Source organism: Pygoscelis adeliae, unplaced genomic scaffold, assembly GCF_000699105.1.
Source record: "Pygoscelis adeliae isolate BGI_AS28 unplaced genomic scaffold, ASM69910v1 Scaffold26, whole genome shotgun sequence".
NCBI classification, from domain to species: domain Eukaryota; kingdom Metazoa; phylum Chordata; class Aves; order Sphenisciformes; family Spheniscidae; genus Pygoscelis; species Pygoscelis adeliae.
Window position 1 is genome coordinate 5,337,192 of NW_008825104.1, and position 14,988 is coordinate 5,352,179.

Sequence of the window (14,988 nt, forward strand, 5' to 3'; positions counted from 1 at the left end):
CCTCGCGCTCTGCCTCTGCTCTAGTGTGGGGTCCCACCCACGGGAGACAGACCTCCACGAACTTCTCCAACGTGGGTCCTTTCAACAGGGTGCAGTCCTTCAGGAACAGACTGCTTCAGCATGGGTCCCCCACGGGGTCACAGGTCCTGCCAGCAAACTTGCTTCAACGTGGGCTCCTCTCTGTCCACGGGGCTGCAGGTCCTGCCAGGGGCCTGCTCCAGCGTGGGCTTCCCACGGGGTCACAGCCTCCTTTGGGCACATCCAGCTGCTCTGGTGTGGGTTCTTCCGTGGGCTGCAGGTGGATATCTGCTCCACTGTGGACCTCCATGGGCTGTAGGGGGACAACCTGTGTCACCATGGTCCTCACCACGGGCTGCAGGGGAATCTCTGCTCCAGCACCTGGAGCACTTCCTCCCCCTCCTTCTTCACAGATCTTGGTGTCTGCAGAGTTGGTTCTCTCACATATTCTCACTTCCCTCTTCCGGCTGCAGTTGTGCAGCAGTTTTTACACTTTTGTAAACATGTTATCACAGAGGTGCGACTGTGCACCACTGTGCATCACTATGGCTGATGGGCTTGGCTGTGGCCAGCGGTGGGTCCGTCTTGGAGCCGGCTGGCATTGGCTCTGTTGGATGTGGGGGAAGATTCTGTCATCTTCTCACAGAAGCCACCCCTGTAGACCCCTGCTGCAAAAACCTTGCCACCTGCACCCAATGCATCTCTGCACAAATGTACTGCGGTACACAGGCTCTCTGCATGCAGGCAAAAGACTGTTTTAAACAGGGTTTAAAGAGGAATAATGTGGCTCGCTTGATATGAGCAGCTCTTCAGAGGCCTAGAAGACACATCTTATAGAAGTGTTCCTTTTTATTTCTTGTGTTTTAAACACCCTGTGTTTTACTTCCCAATATCTTTTTTGGGTTTTGTTCTGTGTGCATGTGTGTTTGCTGTTTGTTTCTTAGAATAACCGCAAACTTTGAACTTGTTTGTTATGTGTGTTTTATGTGTGCATTTGTTTTGATTATTTTAATTAATCTGTAATTAAGTTAATTAATTTTCTGTAAACATCTTCTTTTCCTTCAGAAACCCCTCCCAATATCCAGACAATAACCTTTGCCATGCATCGGCATACACTTCCAATTCCCTATCTTCAGAAGCCTGGTTGAAAAAATTGGACTTTTTTGTCCACTCAGTAGATGGATGATTGCTTTATGTACCAATTATAAATGGTGTGGTTTCCAAATAAGTTTAATATGGAACTCACTTGTTTGTATCCTCTTTTAATATTAAGAGGTTAGACAGATGTAGTGCTGTCTAACTTCTCAGGCTGGGCACTATTATCTTATTGTTTGTGCTATATCAACTCTGTATCCATCTTTTGCATTCTCTTAGATGATTTCTGCCCCAGCAGTAAAATATATTTTAGATCTGTATTGAAGGGTCAGGCTTTGGTTTGTTACTGGGGCATTCACCTGCTACAGTAATGCAAATGGTCTTTTTATATGACAAGGGTAAGGATTGTTGATGGCAATGCAATCATCTAAACAGAAAGCTAAATGTCCTGGCAAGGCTTGATCTTTTAACCACTACAGGTGACATTTAAATACAGGACCATGCGTGTAAGAGAGAGAAAAGCAGTTTGCCTATAGTACAGCTTTCTTGTAGTTGAGACTCCTGCTCATTACCAGGACATGTGGGAGTGTGTTTGCTTTTAACAAGATTTTTTTTGTTTGTTTCAAGATAGCCTAAAAAGAGAGAGAACAGAAACAATTTTAATCACGTTCTGATTTAAGAAATTGCAGTCTAAGTTCAGTTGCTAAAATTTTGCATCCAAATTTTATGTACTCTGGACCTTTACTTCTTTGGAACTCACTGTTTGGAGCTCATTGCAGACTATTGCCAGTGTATCAGCAGGAGGATTTGGTATTTTACGACTCCTGTTCAGTGGAAAGGACGGAGTATCTAAAATCTACTGTATCTGCAGTACTGCTCTCTGAAAACAACTATCCTTAGTTTTACCTGTGATCTTAAATACGCTGCTTCAATTAAAAAATCTTTAGAAATCATCCTGGAAATGGCGAGTAATACTATGAGGCTTCTGAGAATCTAAATTCATAGGAAAATAGGGTATTCTGTAATTACTATTATTCCAAAAATATGAAGAAGCTTTGGAAGAGACTGAAAAATATCTTTATGGCCTGTTTTAGTGAAAATTGGATATGTGTCATGTTGCAATGTTTTTATAAAATACGCAAAGTAAAATAGGATTAACAGGGGAAGTTTTGGGAATAATAGCAAAGGAAATGTAAGACTTAACTCTTCACTGATTAAATCAAATTCTGGGTTCGCTCCCAACTGAGGTCAACTTGCACATAATTGCACTGTCTGCTGTAATGCTTTTAAAGCTTTATGGACAAAATAATTTTTTTAAAAATACTGAAGACAGAAATAATCTTTGTTATATAGTTCAAATATATGTGCTGTTAAATTGAAAAAAATGTGTTTCCTGCTGGTTAGAGTCTATCTGCATAATAGTTGCCTAAAATATATGGATTCATTTAGTTGTGAACAATGTAACATCTGTGAAACATGAATCTTAAAATGAATGCAGTATTCAATGGGTATAGCACTACTCAGGCCTGTACAGGATATTACTCTACCCGCCTCCACCCACTTCTTTAAATGATATAATTAAAAAATTGTGAAAGTCAAAAACTCATACCGAGACCGTTGAAGTAAATGAACAGTAACACTGAATGTCTGTGCTGAGAACTAGTCATGAGTGGGGCATAAAACATGCGAAAAATTTGTTAATGTATTTTATGCTAACACCTTGAAAACTGCATGGTTTTAAGGTTCCAGGTTGGTTTAGGCATTCAGCCAGCTTAACCAATGTCTCCATCTTACTAAAAGATATTAGCTGAATTTTCATGTTTCTTATATAGTGTATTGTCTACGTACTGCCTGTGTGAAAATTGGAACATACACAGTTAAACTACCTGTGAGTCTGTGGAGGGCCTGGTTTACCTTATGACATTATTAATTGGGTGGATTCTCTGCTAGACCCAGCGATACTGTTATCCGATAGTCTGAATACTGTCTGGATGGCAGCCAGCTAAAAAAATGATTCAGCTGACTTTGATCCGGAACAGGAAAGCTTCCATTGGTCTGCTTTACAGAGCAAAGTGGAAGAGGTCCTCTACACAGCCAGCTTAGCACCATCTGTCTCCTATGTCAGTGCCCCTTTAGGACTGGTGGCAGTAAAGCAGCCTGGACTCTTCATCAGGCTTACAAGGCTCTGTCTAGACGCAGAATCAAAAGCTGTCAGTCTTCTGTTCATATCACACCATATTGGTGAAGGCTTGGTGATTGGTGATCACATCCATTCCAAAAAGTGAGAGAGAATAGTCTGAATCTTCTGTATTCCTTTAAGCCATGTATATAGAATCATAGAATCATTTAGGTTGGAAAAGACCCTTAAGATCATCGAGTCCAACCACAAACCCAACACTGCCCAGTCCACCACTAAACCATGTCCCTAAGCACCTCATCTACATGTTTCTTAAATACCCAGGGATGGTGACTCAACCGCTTCCCTGGGCAGCCTGTTCCAATGCTTGACAACCCTGTCGGTGAAGTAATTTTTCCTAATACCCAATCTAAACCTCCCCTGGCGCAACTTGAGGCCATTTCCTCTTGTCCTATCACTTGTTACTTGGGAGAAGAGACTAACACCCACCTCGCTACAACCTCCTTTCAGGTAGTTGTAGAGAGCGATGAGGTCTCCCCTGAGCCTCCTTTACTCCAGACTAAACAACCTCAGTTCCCTCAGCTGCTCCTCATAGACTTGTGTTCTAGAGCCTTCACCAGCTTTGGTGCTCTTCTTTAGACATCCTCCAGCACCTCAATGTCTTTCTTGTGGTGAGGGGCCCAAAACTGAACACAGTATTCGAGGTGCGGCCTCACCAGTGCCGAGTACAGGGGCACGATCACTTCCCTACTCCTGCTGGCCACACTAGTTCTGATACAGGCCAGGATGCCATTGGCCTTCTTGGCCACCTGGGCACACATAACCATAATTTCAAATGCATGTCATAATTTCTCTGTGTTGTTTTTCTTTTTCAAAACTGGATTTTTTTCATACTTCTTCAGTTTTATTCTTTCTGTCATGTAACTTTTAAGCCAAGTGAAATCTGAGGCAGCAATTTTATGGTGGTGAACTGACAGGACAAAATAATTACAGTGTGCTTTTGAGCTGTTTTACAACCTTTGTAGAAAAGGTTAATGTTCAGATGTTTTTTCCAAAAACACTGTCTGAATGAACCTGTAGAAAAACATGTTAATAGATGGATGGGTGTAATGAGGCTGTATGTAACCAGTGCTTCCAGGTTGGTGACCTTCCTACCTGTTCTGAAGAATATCCCTATTCAATAGCTCTTTGGCCTTTGCTCCAAACCAAATAAGGTGATACTCTTTGGTTTTCAAATCAGTTTTCATGTTTTGTTACGTCTTTTCTGGCAACTGTAGTTGAAATGAAATTTCATCACCATTTTCATACAGAAAGGTCTTCATTAGGCACAGGCAATGGAGTCTGTGTGCATCGTTGCCTTAAGAAGGAAGAATGGTTGCTTACCCTGTGTTAATAATTTAAGAATATATATATATTGTGTATGAATAACCTGCCCTCACTTGTATTTTTTTACTGGGGATTTGGTATTTCTGAAGGAGTTGAGGATTAGGTTTAGGATTGGGGTAACCCCAGCAGCAGACCAAGCAGAACTGGACCTGGACAAGACCTTGAAACAATGCCCATTTACTTCTCGTCTGTATGTGCAGGAATGTAATGATAATTCATTACTTTATCCATACTGTTTTCAGTGATGGACGTGATTTTCACTGAACAACCAACTAATTATAAGTAGTGTTGTGGTTTAACCTGGCAGGCAGCTAAACACCACACAGCCTTTTGCTCACACCCCCCACACCCCCCTGCAGTGGGTTGAGGGAGAGAATTGGGGGAAGAAAAAAAGTAAAATTCGTGGGTTGAGATAAAGACGATTTAATAGGACAGAAAAGGAAAGGATAATAATAACGATGATGATGATAAAAGAGTATACAAAATAAGTGATGCAAAATGCAGTTGCTCACCACCCGCCGACCGATGCCCAGCCAGTTCCCAAGCAGCGGTCACCACCCCCCGGCCAACTCCCCCCAGTTTATGTACTGAGCATGACGTCATATGGTATGGAACAGCCCTTTGGCCAGTTTGGGTCAGCTGTCCTGGCTGTGCCCCCTCCCAGCTTCTCGCTGGCAGGGCATGAGAAGCTGAAAAGTCCTTGACTAGTGTAAGCACTACTTAGCAACAACTAAAACATCAGAGTGTTATCAACATTATTCTCTTACTAAATCCAAAACACAGCACTGTACCAGCTGCTAAGAAGAAAATTAACTCTGTCTCAGCTGAAACCAGGAGAAGTAGATACTTGCTTTTAGTGTCCTTAAGATGTCTTTGTACTATACTGATGGTCATAAAATTGAAATGGTCCTTCATTTCCTGGCACTTCTGCAAAGTTGTGACTGTCTTCCATAATATCAGAACTATTAAATAGGCCTTGAGAATGGTCTGTAAAGGGAAAAAAAACCCTGCATTGTATTGTTCTGTTCCTGGAATGAGATTACTTAAGATTCTCCTTTAAATGGTGATAAGCTTTCTCTAATTTTTGTCACTTTTTTGTTGGCCTCTAGGATTTGTATCCTAGTGGAATAGTAGGGTTTGATGATAAAAAAAAAGTGTAAATTTATTTAATAAGAAGATACTAATAGCCTAAGCAACTAAAAGGAAATTAACATTACAGTGTGCTGTAGAGCTGCTACTAATAATAGAGACCCTTCTTGCAATGGGTGGCTTGAGAAGAAAGGTTTGGTTTTCTACTACCTTGACAGAGGCATAATTACAGCTTTGGGACTGCAGGAGGGTTTTTTGATAGTGCCAGGGGGCAAGTAGGAGAAGGCTTAAGTATGGCAACTCTGTTTTTAGGTACTAGCAACAAGCAGGAGGAGCTGAGGAAGAAGGTGGCTTTATAGACTAGATGGCTAAAACAGCTAGTGGGCTGGAATAATGCATGAAATCCATAAGGACTTAGGACTCAAACCCAAGAGCATCTTGGGATGACTTCTGGCCCTATAATTGCAGGTCAGGTTATGTGTGTTTAACCCTGAAAGTTCATAAAATATCAATTTTACAGACTGCAAGCCAGAAACCATTACCCAGTACTCTCAGTGAGAACTCAAATGCCACAAAATTACGTGCTGCTGGAAGAGAGCAGAAGGGCGTAGCAAATGACCTTGCAATAGGAACAATTTGCTAGGTGAAATTGTTTAGGTAATACAACAAATTGCCTCACACTGAGGAATGTCACATCTGGTCTACACCATCTCTCCCAGACCTTTCATCTCTGCTAAGCCTTCCACAGGGAAAGCTCTTCCTGGTTTGTCATCTGACCATCATTTTAATGCTGAACATGTAAATAAAGCTACTATGAGCCTTTCTGCATTCTGCTCTGCATCCTCTCTCTAATCTTGACCAATCTTTAGTGCTTCAAAGGAAGCCCAGGTGAGGTTAGAGGGATCTTCAGAAGCAAACTTTACATTACGAAGAAAGAGAAAATTTTTCTTACCCGGTCACATAACTGAAACACAGCATAGTCATGTAAATGTAATGGAGCAAACTGAGTAGACAGTATGGTAATTAAGACTTCTCTTGACTGTCCTGGGACATAAATGGACCAGACACCAAAGGACTGTTGACCAAAGCTTCAATTTTTAATCTGCAGTTCCGTCTATTTTGTCTTCCAGTTATAATACTTGATGCAGTTGAGTATACTGAGAATATTTTATGTAGGCTTGGCATTCAACTTGAATGAACAGATAGAAAATACGATGTGCTTACTCCATAGCATTCCTAATCTATGTTAAGTTTAAATAAACCTGGATTGTGAATATACGCTTTTGAGATGATAATATAAAGGACAAGACACTAACTTTGAAAAGAACATAAGAGGGGAATTAATTTTGGATAATCTTGTCTTTGTAAATACATCAAGTATTCCACATGTCTGTATGAGATTAGTTTTTGTTAAACAGTTGAATATTTTTTTAGAAATGGTAAAAGGTTTCCAGCAGCATATGAGATCTGCCCAGGCAAATGCCCAAAATAAATGCAAAACAAGCATATAAATTAAAAACATACATTGTAGCAAATTTGTACAAACAGATGAATTGTTGGTTTCATAAGAACTAAAGGAAGGAAAGGATAGACTTTGATATTGTGTTTTCTTATATGAATTAAAACAAATTATTTTAAGTATTTTTTTTAAAGCTTAAAATATTTAGATAATTTCCTTTTTAAAAAAAAATAATCTGATGGAAACTTTGTGCATTTGAAATTTCATGCCTAAACTATTTAGGCTAAAATCATAAACCGGAAGGCCAAATTATAAGAAATGCAGATCATTGTTTTGTTTCATATAGATTCTTGTCTGTGTCTGGAGCTGCACTGATATAACGGGGCTGTGTGGGTCCAAAGTACAGATAGTACAAAAAAAACCCTCCACCCCACTCCCCCTCCCCCCCCAAAACCTAGAAAGATCAAAATGTGACTTCTCTTTTTTTGTCTCCTTTCCTATCACTCCTTCCCCTGCCCGACACCTGAAAGTGGGAAATGTGTGACATAGCATATCTGATTACTATGTTACAGGTTCTTGTACTAAGTTGGTTTTTTATATTCATTACCTTCCATACCTTTTTGGAAACAAAAAATCAGTAGGAGTTCTGCACATTTTGAGTTAAGGTTGTCAGAGACGTGGTCATACTTGACTGGCTAAATTCAACATGTGGGTGGGGATTAAGATTTTTTGTTTGTTTGTTTGTGATGATTTTGTGGGAGAGGAAAGATAATACAAGAGGATAGGTTAAAAAATGTTTTTTAAATTACTGTCACGTTTAACAGGAATGTTTGAACATGCTCACTAAAATGGCACTTTTTCTGCAGCTTCTGGAAAAACATAAGAACACAGAAAGCATGGTAGAGCTGCTTGAACTGTATCAAATGGAAGATGAAGCCTACAGTAGTCTTGCAGAAGCTACCACGGAGCTCTACCAGTACTTACTACAGCCATTCCGAGATATGAGGGAACTTGCAATGCTTAGAAGACAGCAGATAAAGGTATGGTAAAGGTAACTGAACTTCTTATTAATGGGTAAATCATGCTTTTTAGTTACTATTTACTATTTATTACTTTCATTATGCAGTATATGCAGTGATGGTTTCTCCACTAGAGGTTGACCCTATTTTTCTGGTTCCTCCACTCAGAGGAGTGCTTTTGAAGAGTGAGGTCTCTGACATATGTAGTTAACCATCACCTGTTTAACTTACTGTGTTGACTGTTCGAATTAATTGCTGAATTTAATAGGTGAAACTTACAATTTTGTGATTACTGGGAATACTGACTAATATGTAAAGTAGAAAGAGACATATGTACAGTATCTATGCTATTGTTATTTCTTTTAAAAGATTAGACAGGAAGTTTTTATTTTAGTTTTCTGAGATAATCTGATAAACCATGAGAAGTCACTAGCTTCCCATCTAATGTTGTGAAACCCTTAAACATGGAAGGGTATTAGAAGTATATAATTCGTTCTAACACTTTAAAAGTATATTTTCCTAAGAGCTAAAAAAGTATAGCCAGCTGAAGAATACTACATTTTTTTAGAACTGTTTTATAATGCATATGTTTGTTTTATTTAAAAATAATTCTAATTTTAAATACTTAACCAAAAATAACAAATGTCATCTTTATTGCATCTCAGAAATGCTTTTGATAAAATCATTAGTTCCTATGCAGATTATTAAGACTGTAGCCTTCTGATTCTTCTAATGTATGTGTTGTAACATAGGAGCTAAAATGGGTTTGTTTCATTTAATCTGTACTGCAAATGTGAATTTATTTCAGCTTGGCACCTTGTTCAGTTAGCCAACGGTGTTTTTACTGGTTTTAATTTACAAATACAGTGTTTTTCTCTGGTTTTGATTATAGAATGAGGGAGGCAGGCAAGGGGATTTACGACTCCAAGACTAGTTTTATTCTGAGTTATTTCTGTGTCCATAAAGTAATTTTTCAGAAAGTTCAGCAATCTGAAACTAAGTCAGTGAGATAATGTGATGATATTTGAACTAAAAGTGCTTTTTTTATGTTACTACATAGAGAATTGGGATGAATATTTTTTTCAGGTGTATTATATGGTTGAATATTATGAACACTACATTAATAAAAAGCCTTCTTCAAAGCGTGATGAAATAGTTCCCATTTTATTTGATTTTGTAGCAGAGGAAAAGATGATTTTTTTTTTTTTTTGTCTTTTATCAAACAAGAAAAGATAAATATCATATTGAGTAGGGAATATGAATTAAGAGTTGTGTTTTGTGGCTTGTTTTGGGTTTTTTTTGTTGTTGTTGTTTTTTTTTTTTTAACCTCAATGATCTCTTGAATTCCAGTTTTAAAATACCTCATTTTCTATTCTTCCTGAAAGAATAACCTTGGTAAACTTCAGGGGCGTGTTCTGTGGTTGATTATTTTAGTTGTACATAGTTGCATCTAATGTACATTAAATTCTCTTCCTAACTTGGCAATTTTTGAGTTATAAAACTTGGTCATCTGTATTATGTGGTAGAGAAAGATGCCATCTCTTGTTTTTCATTTCATTGTTTGAGAGAAAGCAGCACTTGTATCTATGATGACAAAATAGATATTACACTGGGTAGCTAGGGTAGAAGAACTGCTTTATAAATAGAACTTGTGCATGTAATGGTTTGTGTTAACTTGCTGCATGTGTTTTTTCTGGCAGGCTTAATAACGGAACGAAGATCCTTAGGTTTCTATAAACCCTTATGGCTGGGGTTAGTTCCATTTTCATGCATAACAGAAGTATTTCTGATGCTTAGTACCTCAGTGAAATGGGAGCTGAGAACATATAGTACTGTTTACATACAGAGAGTGTCAATGAGAAAGATAAAGTTTGGATGCAGGGCAGGGTAAGGAAGGAATAACCTGCAGAGTGTGTTACGAAAATGGAAAAATAAGTTACAAGGATAATTAAGCTTGAATACAAATATCAGTATTTAGTCAAGACTGCATATGCCTTCAGTAATTATTTAACATTTTTAGACCTTTATTAGGTATCTGGTTTTGATTTGTGGGGAAGTTTGTTTTTTAAGAATATGGGGTTTTTAATAAGTATTTTAATCAGTTTCATTTTGTCAGTTTTCAGAATGAGTTTAGGAGGAAATTAATTGCTTTGCCTATAATGTTTGAGAAGAGTGTTTAGTGTCTTCTCCTTTCGGAGCACGACATAAAGATTGGAAGATATGTCATGGGTGTTAAATTTCTGTTGTTGCTGTGAAACTTTTAGCAAGAGACAAGTCTACAGGAGGGAAGGGAGAAACAAATATGAAATTCTGTCCGCTCAGCAGAGGCTTATTAGAGTAGAACAGCTGTATTCTCTGCAGATTTCATTTTTGGGAGGGAAAAAAACCCACAACAAAACAAAACAACTGAGAACAAAAGTTCATAACAAAGTTAAAACATTTAGAAGCTTGAAAATAAAGATTAGTGTTGTCCATGATAGACATGATAGAAGTCTTTTTTGTTTCGTTTTGTTTTTACATTTTAACGTGATTGTATGCTAGTTTTTCAGGTGTATTTTGCCTCATTTATTGTGAAGGATGGATCATTTAGTATGGGTGCGGAATGAAAGCTGTACTGTGAAGCACTTAAATATTGCTGAATTTGGAAAACAATGAAAAAGGTAGAAGGTTATGGAAGGAGAAAAGTATGGCTTATTATGAAATGAAATGTCACTCTGGAAAACTGACTTCTGCCAAAATTTCTATTTAATTATGGACCAGTCATCTGACCCTAGACCAATGTGTTCAGTAGTGATATGTTTCTCATTTTTTGGGCTCCCAGCTTCAGAAACCTAGTTTTGTTCGTAGAAATGCTTAATATTTGTAAGTGTTGCTCAAATTCATGGGGACCTCTCTAAGCATGGCAGAATGCTTACCGGGTACCATGCATTCTTGAAAAAATTGGACACTGCAAGCACAGCAGTGTTTGGGACTAAATAATTTATAAATTATTTTATCTAGTATTAATTTTGAATTCTAAATGGATTTCAAGTTGCTCTTCTGCTAGAAATAAGACTTCTAATGACCTAAAAAAAGCTATAATATTTCTGATCCTAAAAATGTTTCACATTTATACCCACAAGTTTTTATTTATCAAAATGGATCATTTCCCTGTGAAAATTTAACAAATTCCTTGTGCGTTAAGAATAAACATTGCCATAGCAGAAAAGTGGGAAGTAGTAGGCATCAGGCTGGAAACCTCAAGGTGAAATACTTCTCCTGAAATTTGGAAAAGGCAGAGTAGATACCTGCACTCTGGTCCCTTTGATTTCGGATAGTGAAATCTTAATTTTGTGGCATCTTCCATATATAGTGCAGTCTTCCTCTGAAAGTGTGGAGAGGAGGGACCAGTTAGTGGTTGATATTTGGCTATAGACCTTACTAAAAGGTTAATATGATCAAGCTTTAAGCCCTTTAAGACTAAGATACAAAGTGTTCTTTGATACGGGGTACCAAATCTGGTTATTTAAAAAAAAACCCCATCTTTCAAAACAATGACTTAATGGGCAAAAATCCAAAGCCTTGTATGTATGTACACTTGTGTTCACCGGCCTTCATAGAGAGAAAGAAACTACCTTGCTACTTTGAATTTTTATGGTCTTACAACTGTGGACAGTACATTACAATCATGTTGAGTAGGCACTGTGTTTGATCAAACCTCAGGTGAAATCAGTGCGAGGCTTTCTTTTTTCATGCCCCCCCCCCCCCCTTTTTTTTTTATGTGCTTGGTATTAGACTAAAGATAAAATGTAAGATAAATTGTTTCATAACCTACATGTAGATGCCAGCAAAACTTTGACATAAGTGTTCTTGAGTCTGTTCAAGGTCTGAGTTGGACTGGATTTGCTTAACTGAGATCTGATAATATCTTGGTACAGGTGAAAGCCTACAGTCATCATTACCTCTCAATTAATCTCCAGGAAATAAGAACATTAAAATGTAATTTTATATTAAACATATTTAAAAGCACTCTTAGTTTCATTGCATACATAATCATTATTTTCACTGACATGTTAATTCACTTGAATGTGAGGGGTTTGTAAAGACTTGTAAAAGACTTTGTAAAGACAAGCCACAAAAACCATCTTTTTTGTAAAGACAGTTGGACTCGATGATCTTGGAGTTCTCTTCCAACCTTAATGATTCTATGATTCTATGACTTTAAATACATTAATGTTGAGGTCTAGCACTGGAAATAAGAGATTAGAGCAGCATATAGCTTGATAATTCATCAAATTCATTTTTTATTTTAAATTGTAGAATGCTGTATTAGTCTATGTTACGCTTCCCTTTCAAGCTCCTTTAAGCAGATACTGATATAGTTGAAAATATAACTCTGGCTCAACCGTATGCGGATTTATTTGTTGATTTAATACTTGATGGTGAATTGCAATAGTGAACCTTACAACTAATTTGACTTTGATTTGTGTAAAATGAAATACTTAGAAATAAATTATGTTGCATTGAACATTTTAACTTTTGGTTAAAAAAATATTTTCACAAAGTATGAAACAAGTTCAAAGGAGAGAATATAAGTTTAATGATGAGGATAGCAAAATATAATTACTTAAAAAAAATACTTAGAGAATACGTTAAAAAAAATCTCACAGTCAGTTGAAGATGTTCTGTGGAAGGGAGTGGATGTCAATGCTTCATACTCTTAATTTGCAGTGTTGCTCCCATACATCAAATGGATGAGTTCTGTATTACTAAATCCATGTTTTTATCATTGGCTCTTGAATAACTGATGTCTTAGTGAGCTGGTTTTTGAACTGTGCATTTTACTTTTTTTTAAGCCTCATATAATGTTTTTGAGTGCGTGGTGGTCTTGCAGTGAAAAACATGAATACAAAGCTACATAAGACACATTGGAGGACACTAAAGCAGCACTGATTAAAATGTACAATTACTTGCATGGCAATCAGCTCAATTTCATTCCTCTCAGTTTGTGAACCACATGCTCCAGTAGTTATAGAGTAGTGACTGGCTGACAAGAAGTTGATGAAAAATGTCTGGTGAAAAAAACTAAGGTAGTACTCAGTGGACTGAAACACTTCAAAGAATTCTTAAGTCTCTTTTAGTATGTCTGTAGTTGAAGATGTGTCCTCACATAATCAGAAATCATCACCAATCAAATAAACTTGGCTTTTGAAAAGCCTGTAGAGTAGGGAAGAAACGGTAATCTAAGTTTATGCAAAATGGCTGGATTTGCAAATTAAGGTCATAAACTTTGTTTGAAAATACTGCTTTCTTATTTGAGAAACTGGTGTAATATGCTGAATTATGCTGTGATAGTCTTTATAGTCTCAAAATCTGTTTCAGAAGGGTTATATGACAGTCTCTGTTTACATTCTGAACTGTAAATCCTCTAGATTATTATATGAACTCACAGCAAAACATTTTGCTGACTTAAAATCAGGGTTTTATGGGCTTTCTGAAAAAATAGTGCTCTGAACAGGCCATCTGATGGAAGGCAGGCTGGTAGTCTGAATCAGTGAGGAAACTGAACTGTTGGTATGAGGTTGCTGACTACAAAACTGTGGCATGTATATGATCACTTAAATCTGCCTGTCTGCAAGGTGAATAGAGTACAAAACTGCTCTGGATGTTCAACTGTAAACTGCTTAAGACTTGTAGAAAAATCTGATAATGTTTGAATGCCAAAAGGTTTGAGGTTTGTTTTTTTTTTTTCTTTTTAAATAAAAGTTCCCTTACAAAAGGCTTGGCTGGATAATAAAACGCTAGGTGAAATTGTCAATAAATAAAAAGTAATGCATGTGCAGAAGGGTGATGATAACCTCCAAAAGTATACATGCATGTCTGTATGCACTTAATTAACTATTACTCCTGAGGAGAAAGGTATGAGAATTATCTTGAGGAGTTATCTGAAAATAGCTTGCCGTTCAGCATTTTGAAAGAGGAAAGAAAGGTTTGGTATTACTGGGGGGGGCAAAACAAAATACAAAACAACATCACACCTTTTTATATGTCCATGGTATACTTGCAGCTTGAATGCTGCTGTTTTTGTTTCTCCCTCTCAAAAACATACTGTAGGATGAGAATAGTTAACAGGATGGCAGTGAGGATAGTAAGGGTATTTCCCTGCAAACAGCCTCAGTGCAAGGACAGAGTAAATTAGTCAGATTGCCTTAGTTTGGAAAGCATGTGATTCATGTAAGATAAGAAAGATATCTATAAATCGTGAATGATAAGGGGAAGAAAATTTCTTTTCAGTCTTCCTCATACTAAAAAAAAATAGGGACCCCTCAATGAACTCGTGGTGCTTTAAAACAGCCTGCAAATAAAGGAAAAACAATTCAACTCTTATTAAACACACCTTTCATGCTCTGTGGCAATAATTTCCACAGTTTAACTATGGGCACTAAGTATATATGTGTTCCAGAAAGAGACAGACCCATCAGTGGCTATTTACAGTGATTCAGATTAGCCATCAGCTCAGGAAGCCTCTAAGCCATTTAGTAACAGAACTTGGGAGTTATCAATGTATCCATACCTCCTGGCTTAATTTTTTTTCCTCCAAGTGCTAGTAATAATTACAGTTGGAAGCAAGGGCCAGGACAGCCTTGGATCTGACCTAAGATTAGGTTATGGGGGAAAATGGTGTGAAAAGATGCAGAATCAGAGGGTCCATTCAAAAATCCATCTTGATGAAATTCTGAAAGGATGTTAAACATGCAGAAAATACTAAATTGTGTGTCCCTGCAAGGAAGGGAAGATTATGTCCA

The 14,988-nt window shown here is 37.5% G+C and overlaps 1 protein-coding gene across 1 annotated transcript in view; it reads left to right on the plus strand.

Moving 5' to 3' along the window:
• JMY (junction mediating and regulatory protein, p53 cofactor) overlaps positions 1-14,988 on the plus strand; it is a 70,342-nt gene that overhangs the window by 21,183 nt on the left and 34,171 nt on the right. The window contains exon 2 of the mRNA XM_009327257.1: positions 8,051-8,224. Coding sequence (XP_009325532.1) covers positions 8,051-8,224 — 174 coding nt within the window. The remainder of the gene's footprint in view (positions 1-8,050; positions 8,225-14,988) is intronic.